Source organism: Amphiura filiformis, chromosome 18, assembly GCF_039555335.1.
Source record: "Amphiura filiformis chromosome 18, Afil_fr2py, whole genome shotgun sequence".
Taxonomy (NCBI): Eukaryota; Metazoa; Echinodermata; class Ophiuroidea; order Amphilepidida; family Amphiuridae; genus Amphiura; species Amphiura filiformis.
Window position 1 is genome coordinate 37,352,232 of NC_092645.1, and position 17,485 is coordinate 37,369,716.

The 17,485-nt window shown below is 37.0% G+C and overlaps 1 protein-coding gene and 1 non-coding gene across 2 annotated transcripts; one reads left to right on the forward strand and one right to left on the reverse strand.

Moving 5' to 3' along the window:
* The first annotated feature begins 2,371 nt into the window (after positions 1–2,371).
* LOC140139124 (uncharacterized) lies at positions 2,372–3,802 on the forward strand. Its single transcript, XM_072160906.1, has one exon. The coding sequence runs from the start codon at positions 2,372–2,374 to the stop codon at positions 3,800–3,802; it is 1,431 nt and encodes a 476-aa protein (XP_072017007.1).
* A 10,159-nt stretch (positions 3,803–13,961) lies between these two features.
* Trnat-ugu (transfer RNA threonine (anticodon UGU)) lies at positions 13,962–14,035 on the reverse strand. Its single transcript has one exon. It is a non-coding gene; the product is annotated as a tRNA-Thr (tRNA).
* Positions 14,036–17,485: the final 3,450 nt, after the last annotated feature.

Sequence of the window (17,485 nt, forward strand, 5' to 3'; positions counted from 1 at the left end):
GCGTTTCGTGTTAGGTGATGTTTGTTTAGTCCGTCGACAATACGTTTCAAGTTTTGTGCATGCACAAAGCTTGAAACGGAGTGTGCCGAATACACATGTTCGGAAGTTGTCCGATGTGTGTTCGTACTGTTCTGTATATATACCCTGGGTTTGTTCGTTATTCTTTCGTTTATATACCGCAGGTGTTTGCAAGGTTTCGCAGGCGCTTGTGCCGGAAGTAGGCCTATGGCGAACATGTGCATCGATCATGGGGGGGGGGCTTTCTGAAGGGTGTGTGACGCAATATCATATTTCCCCCAGTACTTTAGTGACTGACAAGTAGAAAAAAGGGGGGAAAGGAAAGTGAGAAAAATTGAAGAGAGAAGAGAAGAGAAAAAGTTAAATTGCACGTAATTTAGTAGGCCTATGCATGTAAGTAGTATTGAGGGAGGGGCACTTTCTGAAGGGTAGAGGACGCAATATCAAATTCCTACCAGTTTTAGTGATTGACAAGAAAGAAAAAACAAGAGAAAACATGGAAAAGGTTAAATTGTACGTTATTGAGTAGGCCCAGGATAGTATATAGTAAGCCTAAGTATAGGCCTGTGATTATCATAGGCAGTGCTTAAATGTGGTTCCTTGGCCCAAAAGCCTGTGAAAATTACTGCCGGCCCGTCGATATGTAGGGCCCGTGACATTTTGTCACCAAAGACTTAGGTCTATTACTGACTTTAACATATCAATTCCATGCATGTTTTACCTGAAATTACGAGTCTGAAGTCTTATATCTAAGTGTCAGTGGATCAGTGTAACATTTTAAATTTTGCAAATTCAGTTCGGGCCTTCTTTGTTTTTTTTTTTAAGGCAATAATAGTGTAAAAATGATGCACCAAAAACAATTTTCCAAATTTTCCATTTTTAAAACTAAATTTTTACACAATAGGCCTAGACCTAATAATGTAAATAGGCCCTACAGTCCCCATGCAAATGGCTTCAATTGGACCTTCATTTTGAAAAATGGACAAGTCTTCCTTTTTGTTTCTGCTATGGACATCCACGTGTTATTTTTAAAACAATTGTTTATATAATGGTGAAAACTTTTCAATGGCTTCAATTAGGCTTTCGTTTCACCAATTTGCGGCTGTTTCAAACTAAACTAGCACCCAATAATAGTGCTAAAATTGATCCAAAATGACAAATGGCTTCAATTGGGCCTTCATTGTCCAAAGGTTTCTCACCTCTATTGCCCCCAGACGCTGGTTGCCCTGATATATCAGATTTGTAGCCCTTTTGTACTTATTAGCCAATATTTGACCATTTTCGTCAAAGTTTTCCCCTTAAAAGTTGTCTTTCCCCACTTTGTTCACCTTCTGAAAAAGTGCTTGCTACGTCACTGCCTCTAAGGGGTCAAAAACCCTCTCAAACACCCTCTCCTCCCCCACTTTTCTGATAGGGTGGACGTCCCTGTTGGTGCCACATGCCACGGATTCGCCGGTCATTTGTCGGACGTTGAACGATTGAATATAAAACGCCTGCAGGATTATTAGCGGCCACAACGCTTAGAGAGACGAACGGGAATCGGACCCCAAATCCGGACATTTGTCGGACGTTGACCCCCAAATCCGGTCATTTGTCGGACGTTGAACGATCGAATATAAGACCCCTGCAGGATTATTAGCGGCCACAACGCCTAGAGAAACGAACGGGAATCGGACCCCCAAATCCGGTCATTTGTCGGACGTTGAACGATCGGATATAAGACGCCTGCAGAGACGAACGGGAATCGGACCCAAAATCCCACCGAATCTTCTGCCGGACTGGTGATTTTTCCACCGAATAAAATATTTTTGTATTCGGTGATGTACGTTGATCCAGTCCGTCGTAGTGTGACAGACCTATAAAGTGGAATTTTCCCGCCGAAAGTGGTAGACTCCCCGAAGTCTTGCCTAGCAACATATAACGCCACTTCGCTATGTAATAAGACAACATCAATTGCAGACTTTGTCGTAAACACCGGAGTTCATCTCCTTGGAATAACAGAAAGTTGGTTAAATGGTGATCATCGTGATGATCATCCAATTGCTGATCTCCAAAATTCTCTGCCTCACTTTCAAGTTCATCACCTGCCCCGTAAGGGCAGTCGAGGCGGTGGAATATTTGTCTTCTGGCTCATAAAGGACTTGATGTAAAAGAAAATCAAGTGAGTCATTATCCATCCTTTGAATATATGGACTTCTTCATAACCAACACCGGTCAAGTTTCGCCGCCATTGAGATTTCTGATTATCTATCGACCACCACCTTCGAAAGTAAATAAACTTACACCGAACATGTTTTTCAACGATTTTTCTTCGCTCTTGGAGTTGATGACAATTGAACCGTCAAGGGTAGTGATGGTTGGTGATATGAATTTTCATTTCGACGTCAGTGATGACAGAAATGCAAACATCATGAAAGACTTGCTCGACTCTGCTGATTTTGAACAGCTTGTCACAGAGCCGACACACTGTGATGGGCATACACTTGACGTTATTATCACCAGGAAAGCGGAAGACGTGGTTTCCAACATTGAGGTAGTCCGTGATGTACCCCCTCGTTATTACGCAGTCAAGTGTGATATTGACATTTCACGTCCGCGATCGGTGAAGCAAGTTGTGAAATTTCGTGAATTAAGGAAGATAGACATTTTGAAGTTTCAGAATGATATCCGAAACTCTCCTCTGTCTACAGATCCAGCTGATGATCTTTCCAGCCTTGTTTTAAATTATGAAAAGACGCTTGGAGATTTGTTGAATAAACATGCGCCATTGAAATCGAAGTCAATGGTACTACGACCTAACGCACCGTGGTATGACGAGAATCTTCGCTCCGCAAAGCAAGAAAAACGTCGTCATGAACGCAGATGGTTGAAAACCAAACTAGAATGTGATCGTGAAGTATTTATTGAGAGCTGCAAAGCTTACACCCGACAACTAGAACAAGCGAAGCGCGATCACCATCGTAACAAGATCTCCGAATGTGATGATCGGCAATTATTTCGACTTGTCAACGACATGACGCGTCCTACTTCTGCGCCAATTTTACCACCACATGATGACGCAAAAAAGCTGGCCAACAAATTTGGAACATTCTTCCAAAACAAGATCAAGAATCTCAGGAGTGCACTTGACAACTCGGACTCGCTCAACATTTCTGCTGAAATACGCGACCAATGTGTTAGTGAGTTCACCTCATTTAGAGCTGTAACTGAGGAGGATGTTGGTAGCATCATATCAAGCTCGGTAATCAAATCGTGTCCTTTGGACCCGATCCCATCATCGCTGCTGAAAGACTGCTTGGAGTCCCTTCTTCCAAGTATCACTCACGTGGTCAATATGTCGCTTATTTCAGGCGAAATGCCACAAGAACTCAAAGTCGCGAGAGTTGTTCCACTGCTCAAGAAATCCGGTCTAGCTTCAGAAGAACTAAATAATTATAGACCTATATCAAATCTTAAATTCATGTTCAAGACAATTAAAAAAGTTGCTGCTTCTCAGTTGAATTCATATCTTGATGAAAACAATTTGCATGCTCCAATGCAGTCAGCATACCGCAAATATCACAACACTGAAACGGCTCTGTTGCGCGTGCAGAATGACCTGCTTTGTGCAGTTGATCAGCGTCAGGAAGCCGCTCTCATTTTACTTGATTTTTCGGCTGCGTTCGATTTGATTGATCACGACATCTTGCTGCATCGACTGCGTCAACTCTATGGTATTGAAGGCACTGCGTTGAAATATATGTCATCCTATCTGAAGGGCCGTTCTCAGTGCATTGATGTTTGAGGTGTCACCTCTGATGAATTCTTTCTTCATGAGGGCGTACCTCAGGGATCCGTATTGGGTCCACTCATATTTACCATGTATACTGCCCCACTAGGTGACATCATTTCATCCTATGGGTTGAGTCATATGATTTATGCTGATGACACACAGTTGTATATAGTTCTTGATCCATCCAAGCGTAGTGAGAGTATTGATATAATTGAACGGTGTGTTTCAGATATTAAGGCATGGGCAGTTACCAATAAGCTAATGCTGAATGATACAAAAACTGAGGTTATTCATCTGTCATCTCAATTTGTCAAGAACCTGCCACTACCACCACTTACCATTGGTAATGCTATAATAGATCCATCGACCTCAGCCCGAGATCTTGGTGTTGTGATTGATAGTGCACTTAACATGAAAAAGCATGTAAAAGCTTTAACAAGATCAGCCTCTTTTGCTATCTACAAGATTGGTAAGATCTGCAAGTATCTTGATAGTAAATCAACTGAGCGCCTTGTACACGCATTCGTCACTTCCAGACTAGACTGCTGCAACAGTCTTCTGTTTGGCCTGCCAAAATATGAGATTGCCAAATTGCAGCGCATCCAGAATTCTGCTGCACGTCTAGTCTCTCGTGCAAAATATCGTGACCACATGAAGCCAGTTTTATACGATCTCCACTGGCTTCCGATTGAACAGCGTATCGTGTACAAGGTGCTCCTGATTACTTTCAAGGCCTTGCATGATCTAGCCCCATTGTATATAAAAGAATTGGTTAATACATATCAACCCACCCGTTCACTACGTTCCACTACACAAAAGTTGTTGAGTGTCCCAAAGTGCAATACAAAGTTTTATGGTGAGAGAGCTTTTTGTAATTCAGCTCCAGTCTTGTGGAACAACTTGCCTATACAACTCAGATCTGCAGATTCCATCAATCATTTCAAGAGTATTTTAAAAACTCACCTTTTTACCAATGCATTTAGTGATGTTTCTTAAACTTTTAAATTTGTTTACCTTTTAACCTAGTCTCATCTCAGCTGGTTCTGAGTTTTATCTGGGTATCAGTTGTATATTTTTGATATAGTTGAAATGTATTTGTGCAATTAATCTTTGTAGTTTTGGTGTTTTTAATATTTTGTAAAGCGCATTGAGATTTTGTATGTAATGGGCTATATAAGAAATAAATATTATTATTATTATTATTAAAATACAAGCCTTGTAAGTAGAAATAACAACAAATAAATAGGTTGAGGGCCTAGGAAGATTTTCCTCCGGTTGATATGATCGGTAAGACGCTAGAACTGTCTTTGTTTATAACTTCCAACACGTCATCCACATAACGCAATCATAGCTTAGGTCTACAATCTAGGGGTGCCGTAGCAATTGCCTGCTGTTCCAGAGCCTCCATGAATATATTGGCAGCAATCGGTGATACAGGGCTGCCCATCGCAGTACCAAAAAGCTGGCGGTAAATCTTACCTCTAAAGATAAAATATGTGGTAGTTAGTATGAACTCTAGAAGTTCTATCACATCCTTACTGGTTAGCAACCCTGTCTCTCTGTTGTAAACACGCAGTATATTTTCATTCTCAAGTCTGCTTTGAACAATATCTAATACTTGGTCGAATTAACTACGTCATGCGAGTTGAGAATGAATGTCTTCTTCATCTATAACCACTTTAGCGAGATCTTCAGACAATAATAATTGTTTGCAATTCTTGACATGATGTTGAGTGTTACCAACCAATGCACCTAAAATATCAGCGAGCCATTTCGATGTGCTATACTCGATTGTTGCTGTATAGTCTACGATTGGACGCAATGGGGTGTTAAGCTTATGGATTTTTGGCGTACAATATAATCTGGGTACATTTTCGGCCGTAGGATAGAGCTGTTTATACTTCAATTCGGTGATCTTACCTTCCTTCTTGAGATCGAGACCTGTCAAGGTCTCAAGACAACGTTTTAGTGATAGAAAAAATAACCCATCACAGCTATTTATTTAGTTACTTCGCAAAATCATCCACATCCACTTGCCCAATTTTGAGAACACTCATAAAAAAAAATTCACTGCTATATGGGGGTTTGCAACAAAAGCAGTTTTTGGCTGGCTGCTTAAACAACAACAAAAAACAAAAACACCCTAAAGAATAATTAAAACACAACAACAAAAACCAAACAAACAAACAAACAAACAGTCAAACAAAACAAAACACACCCCCACACACATGCAAATTTGTAGTGTAATTCTCAAACAATCACGAACAACGTGAAGCCTAAGAGGAAAAACGACTCTTACCTTAGCATGTATCAGTCAACGACAATCCGCTAGCTCCCCAAGCAGTATTGTGAGGCACTTTTTTGGCAACTGTTATTATTTGAGCCGGATCCTAATTATCTGTAATTGTTGGCTTTTCATGGCTAACAATAAAAATATGACATGTTATCAAGCATTGAGATATTCCAGTTGGAATCATACACCCCTATGGAAGACATGACCTTAATCTCACACACAGGGAGTGTGAATTTTAAATGCTCCATTTGAAAATTGCACTTCCTGTGTGGGGGCATATATAATTAAAATGGAACAGCCCAGTTAGCCGGATCCTACTTGATCTGTTATTGTTGACTTACCAAAGCTAACAATATAAAATATGACATGTTTTCTATTATCAAGCGTATTTTCTTTTATTGTAATATATTGACCGCTTGTTCTGGTGGCACATGTTACAGCCAAGGCAGGCGTTAACAACATCTGTTAAGTTTAGCTACAGTAGCATCAGTCTAGTCTAGTCTATGACCCTCAAAATACCCCCAGAAATGATCCCATAGGGTTATACAGGGGTCAAAAATTAAACATGCTCCGATTTCACTCATTAGCATATCAAATTATCCGTCTGGTCGTAAGACAAAAATATAAAATTTGTGCGTGTATAACCTGTGGTTGTGGAGTTATGTGCCAAAAAGGGTCGAAGGTCAATTTTCAAATAAACAATTTTTAACAAGGTTCGTAGTCGCAAATAATAAATAATAATGGAGACAAGCAGACAAAGTAATCCCGCCCGGGAATCGAACCCAGGACCTCAGGTTTACAAGACATGTTCCTTAACCACTTGGCCACGGAGATTCGTGATTAGGCTGGTTGAAATTCGAACCTATAAGCGGTCACTTAAACTTATCTTCACCCCGCAAATAGCCCATTTAGTACAGGAGCAGCAACCTCAAAAAAACGACTTCGTTCATCCCCCACTACATACAAGGTTTGACACCATAGATAGTAAGTATGGACCCTCTAGATAGGTAGGTAGTGGACTCAAATTGTGGTATCACTTTTTTTTTACAGGTCATTTTATGTATGGACGTATAATCGCATAAAATCACAAAAAAATAGGACAAAATTAAGGGTAGGGAGATATAAACTCCAAAAACTCAATTTTTACTCGTGATTTTGAATTCATTAAACAAAAACAGGTTTCATTTGAGCATATTTGGAAGTATATAGTCCATAAATGAGTGGTAATCTGATTTTTAAAACCATATGTGTAAAGTTTGACATTGGCCTCAAATCTCACAACTATACCACTTTATATTTTCAAAATTGAGTCAGTTTACATTTTTAATTTTTAATTTAAATTTTAATGTTTTATTTTGTTTTTAATGTTAAGCATATCAAGGGAAACATTATTGTAACAGTTCCAATCATTGTAATATATATGAGTTCGTCAGGGTGTCTGTGGGACGTGTTGTGTGTGGGGTGCTGGGTGTACATAGGGTATGTGTGGGGGTGAGGGGATGAATGTGTGTGTACATGAATATGTCACTACACTGCACCAACTGCCATTTACAAAATCCTTTAAGTTTCCATTGATGTAATATTTTGAATATTTATGTGTAGGACGTGAGTAACCACTGGGAAAAAGACAAAAAATGTTTAAAAAAACCAAAAAACCCAACAAAAACTGATGTTGATTTCCCTCGTATATCACCATAACATAGAAAAAATATTAAGGGGTAGGGGAAAATAAATCATAAGAACTCAATATTTTACTCATGATATTGACTTCATCTTGGTATTAATTCTATTCAATTCAATTCAAAATGTATATCTAATTGATTGTTCTAACTTTTTAGTATTATTTTAAAGCAAAGCGACCATTAGTTGTCAGGAAGATACACAGAAACTGTGAGAAAAGGGTACGTTTTCTATGTCTAACAGCGTAAATATGACAATATTAAGGGGTAGGGGAAATATAAACTGCCATAACTCAACTTTTACTCATGAAAATGAATTCATCTTGGTATCAAAATGTATCTAATTGATTTTTCTAACTTTCTAGTATCATTTTAAAACAAAGCAACCATTAGTTGTCAGACAGATATACAGAAACTGTGAGGAAAAGGTAACTTTTCTATGTCTAACAGCGTGAAGATGACACTATTACGGGGTAGGGGAAATGTAAACTGTCATAACTCAACTTTTACTCATGAAATTGAATCCATCTTGGTATCAAAATATATCCAAGTTATTGGTCTAGCTTTCTAGTATTATTTTAAAGCAAAGCGACCATGATTTGTCAGGCAGATATACAGAAACTGTGAGGAAAAGGTAAATTTTCTATGTCTAACAGCGTAAAATGACAATATTAAGGGGTAGGGGAAATTTGTAACTGCCATAACTCAACTTTTACTCATGAAAATGAATTCATCTTGGTATCAAAATGTATCTAAGTGATTGTTCTAACTTTCTAGTATTATTTTAAAGCAAAGCGACCATTATTTACCAGGTAGATACACAGTATTTGTGAGGAAAAGGTAACTATTCTATGTCTAAGAGCATAAATAAATATGACAATATTAAGGGGTAGGGGAAATATAAACTGCCACAACTCAACTTTTACTCATGAAAATGATTTCATCTTGGTATCAAAATGTATTTAAGTGATTGTTCTAACTTTCTAGTATTATTTCACAGCAAAGCGATCATTATTAGATGTCAGGTAGATACACAGTAACTGTGAGGAAAAGGTAAATATTCTATGTCTAACAGCTTAAATATGACAATATAAAGGGGTAGAGGACATATAAACTGCCCTAACTCAACATTTACTCATGAGAATGAATTCATCTTGGTATCAAAATGTATCTAATTGGTTGTTCTAACTTTCTAGTATTAATATAAAGCAAAGCGACCATTATTTGTCAGGCAGATATACAGAAACTGTGAGGAAAAGGTAAAATTTCTATGTCTAACAGCGTAAAATGACAATATTAAGGGGTAGGGGAAATTTATAACTGCCATAACTCAACTTTTACTCATGAAAATGAATTCATCTTGGTATCAAAATGTATCTGATTGGCTGTTCTAACTTTCTATACACAAAGCGATCATTAGTTGTCAGGTAGATACACAGAAACTGTCAGAAGGGACCGTTCACCAAACACTTGTAAGGGGGAGGGCCTGATACAAAAAATGTCATCGCAAAATTTCTTCGGCCCCCCTTTACAGACCTCAAACATTTTAGGCCCCCTTTTTGACATGAAAATTATGGGTCAACCCCATAGAAAATCATATAAACTCAATTTTTCCAGGAAAACTTTTGGTCATTTTTTTCAGCCCCCCCCCCTCCCCTAGGAGGGCCAAAAATTTTCAGACCCCCTTTTTGCATCAGCCCCCCTTACAAGTGTTTGTGAACGGTCCCTAAATATGACAATATGACAATATCAAGGGGTAGGGGAAATATAAACTCCCATAACTCAACTTTTACTCGTGATAATGAATCATAGTGCACTTACGTCCACGGCGAATTCACCGTGACCTTTCCAGCCATAAACCCGCTTATTGAAGATTAAACCGATATATGCAGTACTAAACCATTATATAGTAATCTATTGTCCAATGCAAATTTATTACCACCTGATAATATTGATCCAATGAGCGACCGAATTGTCCGCTACGGACGACTAATCCAATCGATAACGACTCTATTGACATGTACGAACGGGGCCCCACTGACCAAGTTTTGGGATATTTTTCACTGGTTTGCAGCTGTTTGCTGTCATTTACTCATCAAGGCGGAGTACCGTTATTATAAGGACTATGCCAATTATTTAAAGATTGACATGTAGAGAATAAGCCATAATTGATTGACAGAAAGTACTAAATTTGTACCTATGACGGTTTTATGACGCCAATCTTCAAAATACAATAAAAAAATGGCTGCCCGGTGAAGTAAAATGTGCATTGGAATAACACGGCGAGTTTGGATAGATGATAGGATTTCTTTTTAATAAAAATGTATGTTCCCCCGTTATTAAAGCTTGTACCGGATTGAAGATTCAGATATTTGGAAAAGAATAAGTAATTGAAACAGAGAGAAAGTACTAAAACCATAGCTTTTATACTTTTTGATATATGATACTAACTAGTTCATCCCCAATAGCCACGATACAGCGCTACCAGTAGGGTTCAATTGCCTATTGTGAGTGCCCCTGTGTTGTGTGCATACATGTAGTTAACAATAACTGCATGATGTTCATCTAACGTTCTAGTATCATTAGTTGTTATGTAGATACAAAGGAAATGTGAGAAAAAACTTCCATGTGTAACAGTGTCAAATATGGTAATATTAAGGTTAGGGGAAATATTACCATAACTCAACTTTGGCTGCATTAACTGTGAAGGGGAACACAGGAATACAAATCGTTGCACCAAAATTTGAATGTAGTATACGATTGAGGTTTCTTACGTTAATTGGTACAATTGGACCATTTTTAAAATATGACCTTTATTTATGATATTTTTGATATATTCGACGTTAACTATAACCCCTGAACTAAGCTTCGTAGAACTATGACAATTGTCTTTTTTTAAATTCTTAGCGATGAGAGGAACAATTTGAGATTACAACATTACAACATGATAGGATAATTTTTTAGTATTGGCCCCATTATGACCTTCAACCCCTCGTGGGAAACTTAATTGCTTTTAAAATAATGCCAGAAAATGAGAACAATCAAATAGCTACATATTGATACCAAAATGGAATTCATTTTCGTCAGTGAAACTTGTGTTTTGGTGATTTGTATGTCCCTTACCCCTTAATATTGTCATATTTTACGCTGTTAGACATTGAATATTAACATTTTCATACATTTTATGTCTATCTACCAGACAACTAATGACTTAATTGCTTTTAAAATAATACTAGAAAGTTAGAACTATCAAATAGCTACATATTGATACCAAAATGAATTCATTTTCATCAGTAAAACTTGAGTTTGGGTGATTTGTATGTCCCCTTACCCCTTAATATTGTCATATTTTACGCTGTTAGACATTGAATATTAACATTTTCATACATTTTATGTCTATTATACCAGACAACTAATGACTTAATTGCTTTTAAAATAATACTAGAAAGTTCGAACTATCAAATAGCTACATATTGATACCAAAATGAATTCATTTTCATCAGTAAAACTTGAGTTTTGGTGATTTGTATGTCCCCTACCCCTTAATATTGTCATATTTTACGCTGTTAGACATGGAATATCAACATTTTTCTCATATTGTATGTTTAACTACCGGACAAATAATGGCTTAATTGCTTTTAAAATAATACTAGAAGGTTAGAACTATCAAATAGCTACATATTGATACCAAAATGAATTCATTTTCATCATTAAAACTTGAGTTTTGGTGATTTGTATATCCCCTACCCCTTACAATTGTCATATGTTACGCTGTTAGACATTGAATATTAACATTTTCATACATTTTATGTCTATCTACCGGACAACTAATGGCTTAATTGCTTTTAAAATAATACTAGAAGGTTAGAACTATCAAATAGCTACATATTGATACCAAAATGAATTCATTTTCATCAGTAAAACTTGAGTTTTGGTGATTTGTATGTCCCCTACCCTTAATATTGTCATATTTTACGCTGTTAGACATGGAATATCAACATTTTCTCATATTGTATGTTTAACTACCGGACAACTAATGGCTTAATTGCTTTTAAAATAATACTAGAAGGTTAGAACTATCAAATAGCTACATATTGATACCAAAATGAATTCATTTTCATCATTAAAACTTGAGTTTTGGTGATTTGTATGTCCCCTACCCCTTAATATTGTCATATTTTACGCTGTTAGACATGAAATATCAACATTTTTCTCATATTTTATGTTTAACTACCTGACAACTAATGGTTTAATTGCTTTTAAAATAATGCCAGAAAATGAGAACAATCAAATAGCTACATATTGATACCAAAATGAATTCATTTCCATCAGTAAAACTTGAGTTTGGGTGATATGTATGTCCCCTTACCCCTTAATATTGTCATATTTTACGCTGTTAGACATTGAATATTAACATTTTCATACATTTTATGTCTATCTACCGGACAACTAATGGCTTAATTGCTTTTAAAATAATACTAGAAAGTTAGAACTATCAAATAGCTACATATTGATACCAAAATGAATCCATTTTCATCAGTAAAACTTGAGTTTTGGTGATTTGAATGTCCCCTACACCTTAATATTGTCATATTTTACGGTACTACACATGAAAAATCGACATTTTTTAACATTTTATGTCTTTCCAGCTAACAATTAATGGTTATTTTGCTTTAAAAGATTACAACAACCAAATAGCTATATATTAATGCCAACATGAATGAATTATAATGAGTAAATGTCGAGTTACGTTGGTTTGTACGTCCCCTAACCTTTAATATTGTCAAATTTTACGCTGTTACACATGGGAAAATTAACATTTTTATCATATTTTATGTCTATCTTATGGTTTTTCTGTTAAAAATTATACTGGAAAGTTAGAGCAATCAATTAGCTACATGTTGATACCAAAATGAATTCATTATTATGAGTAAGGGTTGAGTTATGGTGGTTTTTATTTCCCCTACCCTTAATAATGCCGTATTTGACATGGTTGTACATAGAAAAGTAACCTTTTCTCACATTTTATGGCTATCTACCTGACAATTAATGTTTGCTTTGCTTTAAAATAATACTAACACGTTTGAACAATCAATTAGCTATATATTAATTCCAAAATGAATTCATTATCATGAGTTGGAGTTGAGTTATGATGGTTTATATTTCCCCTACCCCTTAATATTGTTACACACGCTGCTACATGTGGAAAAGTAACTATTTTTTACATTTTCAGTCTATTTTCCTGACAAACAGTGGTTGGTCTCACCCCATACATATAAATATTCAAAATAGTACATGAATGGCAACTTACCAAACAAATTTTGTTAATAGAACTTATATAGTTCAGCCGAGTGACATATTAAGACATGTAAAACACCCCAACACTGAACCCTATACACACCCCGTACCCACCCCCACATACCCAACCCCACCTACCCCAAACCCACACAACACAAACCAACATGCAAGCAAACATGCACTTACATAAATATTTGAACCAGAACATCAAAGTTTGCCTGGATATGCTTGATATTAAAAACAAAATTAAAAAATGGAAACTTAATTAATTTTGAAAATAGAAATTGGCACAATAGTAAAATTTGAAGCCAATGTCACAAAAACACCCACCCTACGCATTGTTGTGAAAAATCTGATTTTCCACTAGTGTATAGACTGGCCACTTCAAATCATGATCAAATGAAACCCAGGTTTGCTTTCAAATAATACTAGGCAGTTGGAACAATCAATTAGCTACATATTCATACCAAAATAAATTCATTATTATGAGTAAAAATTAAGTTCTTGGAGTTTATATTTCCCCTACCCCTTAATTTTGTCCTATTTTTGGTGAATTTATGCGATTATACGTCCATACATAAAATGACCTGTAAAAAAAAAGTGATACCACAATTTGAGTCCACTACCTATCTAGCAGTGATCTAGAGGGTCCATATTAACTACCTATGGTGTCAAACCTTGTATGTAGTGGGGGATGAACCAAGTCCTTATTTAGGCCCCCTGTGGGATCTTGCTCCTGGACTAATTGTAGCTAGGGCTGTAAATGCGAGAAAAATTGCCATCCTCCCTGTAAAGGAAATATAATGGAAAAAAAAGTGGCATGATCGACGGGAATTATATAAATAAACAATTTTTCACCAGGTTCGCCGTCGTAAATAATAAAAGAGACAAGTAGAAAAACTGGTCACGCCCGGGAATCGAACCCAGGACATCAGGTTTACAAGACCTGTGCCTTAACCACTTGGCCACGAGAACTTTGTGACTAGGCTGGAAGTTTAAGTGACCACTTACAGGTTCGAATTTCAACCAGCCTGATCACGAAGCTCCCGTGGCCAAGTGGTTAAGGCATAGGTCTTTTAAAACAAAGTTTTTGCATTTAGTAGTAAATTTGTGGTGTCATTTACCAAATACTATTTACCAAATTCATTCGGCTGCCAAGCAGGCGACTACAAAGTTTCTCCATGCATCTGGCAGTAGAAAGTTGTCGAAATCCCCCAACAGTTTTTTGCACATAAGACAAGTAGGATGTTCTTTGCCTTCCAGGTCTTCTTTTACCATGTAATGGGGTGTAGAGAGCATATCATCTGCATGGTTCATCTTCCTGCATCCTCAGGATATGTCCCAGGAATCGTAGTTGTCGTAATCTGACAGAGTTGATAAGAGGCACAGTGTTTGGTGATGGTATAGACACTTTCATTACTAAAATTCAGTGCGCTTGATGTTCAGCATTATCCTGTAACATGATGTACCAAAAGCGTTATTTTCCATGTCAGTAGATATCACCCAGGCCTCGCAGCCATAGAGCAATACTGTAACGCAAGTGGTGTGAAAAAGCTTGACTTTTGTTCCAACAGTGATTGCTTCTCCACAGATGCTCCAGTTTCCAAAATGCATACCAAGCAAGTGCCTTCCGTCGGGAGAGGTCACTGGTGCTAGAGCCCATCATGGAACCAAGATATTTAAATTCGGTGACATAATTGATGGGTTCTCCGTATAATTGGAGTGGTGGCTGAGGATTGCAGTTGATGGTCGTGTACTCTGTTTTGGAAACACTGATGATGAGACCCAGGCTTTCTGCTGCAGCCGCTGTTCTGGTCAGCTGTGCCTGTGCCCGCGGGATGGAAGATTCAAGTAAGGCAATATCATCAGCGAAATCCAAGTCGAGTTCAAAACCTTGGCAAGATAACGCCTGGAGCGACGCAGGTGTGTTTCAACACCACTGTCAGTCTCCTCGGTAGCCATCTTCATCAAATAGTCGATGAGAACAATGAATAGGAATGGGGCTAGAACACCCCCTGCAATACTCCAGTAGTCACTAGGAAAGGATCCGAGATGTTGCCATCTACCAATACGGCACTTTGCGAATTAATATACAGTACACGTATTGCCTTTACGATGCTCTCTGGGATACCATAGTGCCGCAAAACAGAAAACATCATCTTCCTGCAGATTGAATCAAAGGCTTTCTTGAAGTCAATGAGTGTTATAAACTCAACCCAGAAAGTATCGAAACGATTATAGATAGTCAGATATATCGGGAACTTAAATATATAGCAAAAACTTATTTAATGTATATAAAGCGCAGCTTTCTCCTGCGCATTTTGATACCTCTTTTGTTGCTCTACGATATCATTTGGTTGAGTTATGGGCGCTTGAGAGGCTGCAAGTCGGATTTTGAAAGTTGCACTTAGCTCCTATTCAAGCCAAGGAAAGATAAGACATCCTATTCAGAGCATGCGACGACGAATCCAGACAGTGATAGACAGTGATGGTGGGCACACCAAGTATTGAGATGTCAGCAGAAAGAGTTCATGAGATAAGTAAAGGGTAGCAAGTATTGAAGTTGGAAGTCGAAGGAGTAGAATAAAGTAAAGTTCATGGTTAAGTAAACAGAGCACATCGGTCTCCTTTGTCTTGATTTTGTGTGCATATTGCAACGAGTGTCAACTTGTAATGTAATAATAATTATTCTCTTCGAATAGAGATAAACTTGTTTTTGCAATAGACCTGCCCTTTAAGACAAACCATCACGATATGTTAATTAGGGTCAGGGGCTACTAACCATAATCCTAACCCTTATCCTAACCCTAACCCCAACCCCCGTAACCCTTAAACCTAATTAGCATATCGTGAGGGTCTGTCTTAAAGCCATATTATAACATTTCTGTAAAAATAGATTAGTATTTATATTCCATAAAATGTTAGCTTTTACTGTCAGATATGTCCCCTTTTAATTTTGAGCCGAACAAGTGAGGTAAAGCATATACAATTGGAATTTACTACTAGCGCCCATGGATGTTACTCCCGCGGTTGTAATACGGTACGATCCTCTGCGTGTGTGTGTGTATCCCGCACGCCGTGTACGTACTGTGCATACGTGTTCGACTAACATTTCCACCGTAATAATAAAACGCCGGTTCCATCGTTTTATTCAAAATCTCGGATTTTGACAAAACTACAGCACCTAAAGTCTTGATTTTTGCAGAGTATCTTTATTCACTAAATTACATTACAATCGTGTAAAAAACAGAATTTAAAAATATTTTGAGGGCGTTCTCCTCAGCAAATGTTATAATATGGCTTTAAATGAGACATCTTCCCAAACTATATGCTGGTCTTTTGTAGCGTTGGTACCACCCGATTATATGCTGGTTTCAGACAATTAGAAGTTGGTGTTAATTGCTTAAACTCAAAATAACAACAGATGGTCGCAATCAAGATCGACATATTGAATATAACTTTTGTTTTCCTTTGCTTGAATTGAATTGTACATATCCGGTTGCAAACAATAATACGGATTGATTTATGTATAAACACGTGTGACTCTTTATTTTCCTTTATTTGTGCAAATCCGGTTCCAAATAATACTCCTTTATTAAAACACGTGCTACTCAGTGGCAAAGCAATTTGAAACAAAATAGCAGGTACAAATACCAACTCAAAATATGATTTCCAAAAATTAGAATACATAACTCGAAATAAGTTTTTGTTCAAGTCTTTGGGCTTAATTGTCACAGCATATGAAAAACGCCTTTTAGCCCTTATTTCTAAAAAAAAAAATTTTATTAAAAAATAGTCATGTATTTGTCTGAAATAGGGAGTAAGTATACCTTTAGTACAAGAGAATGGCTATTTAAAAGGGTTGACCGCAATTAAGATGCCTGTTATTAGGCATGATTATAAATATGAATTAGACTAATTTTATGATCTCCTAATTTGACCTTGATTGATATCTATATAAATAAAATTTATATTAAAACCGTCGCTTTTTGACTTTTATTGCTATTTATGAAAGTAAGAGTACGACGTAATTATTGTTGTTTAATGGTGCAAATACACAGAATGAATAGCTTCATGTATGTGCTTCTATCAAGTGATACCAAAAAAAGTACATTGACCATGATTAAGATGCCTTTAAGGAATCGGCTAGTAATGTTTGTACAGTATTTTTGCGGGACCTGAGAGCATAGCATACATACCAAATTGTGTTCTGAATACGAGGAATGTCCTTCTGATATCAAAATAATTTTGATATTTTGAAATTCGCGATATAATACAAATTTTATGTCAAAATATTATAATTTTTGGGTGTTTTGGGAAAAAAGTCTGTATTTTCAATACGAAAGGGCAAAATTTTCAAATGATGGACGGTTTTTCAAACAGCTACATACAGTTTAAGTACGTATCACCAGATATAAAGTTTAC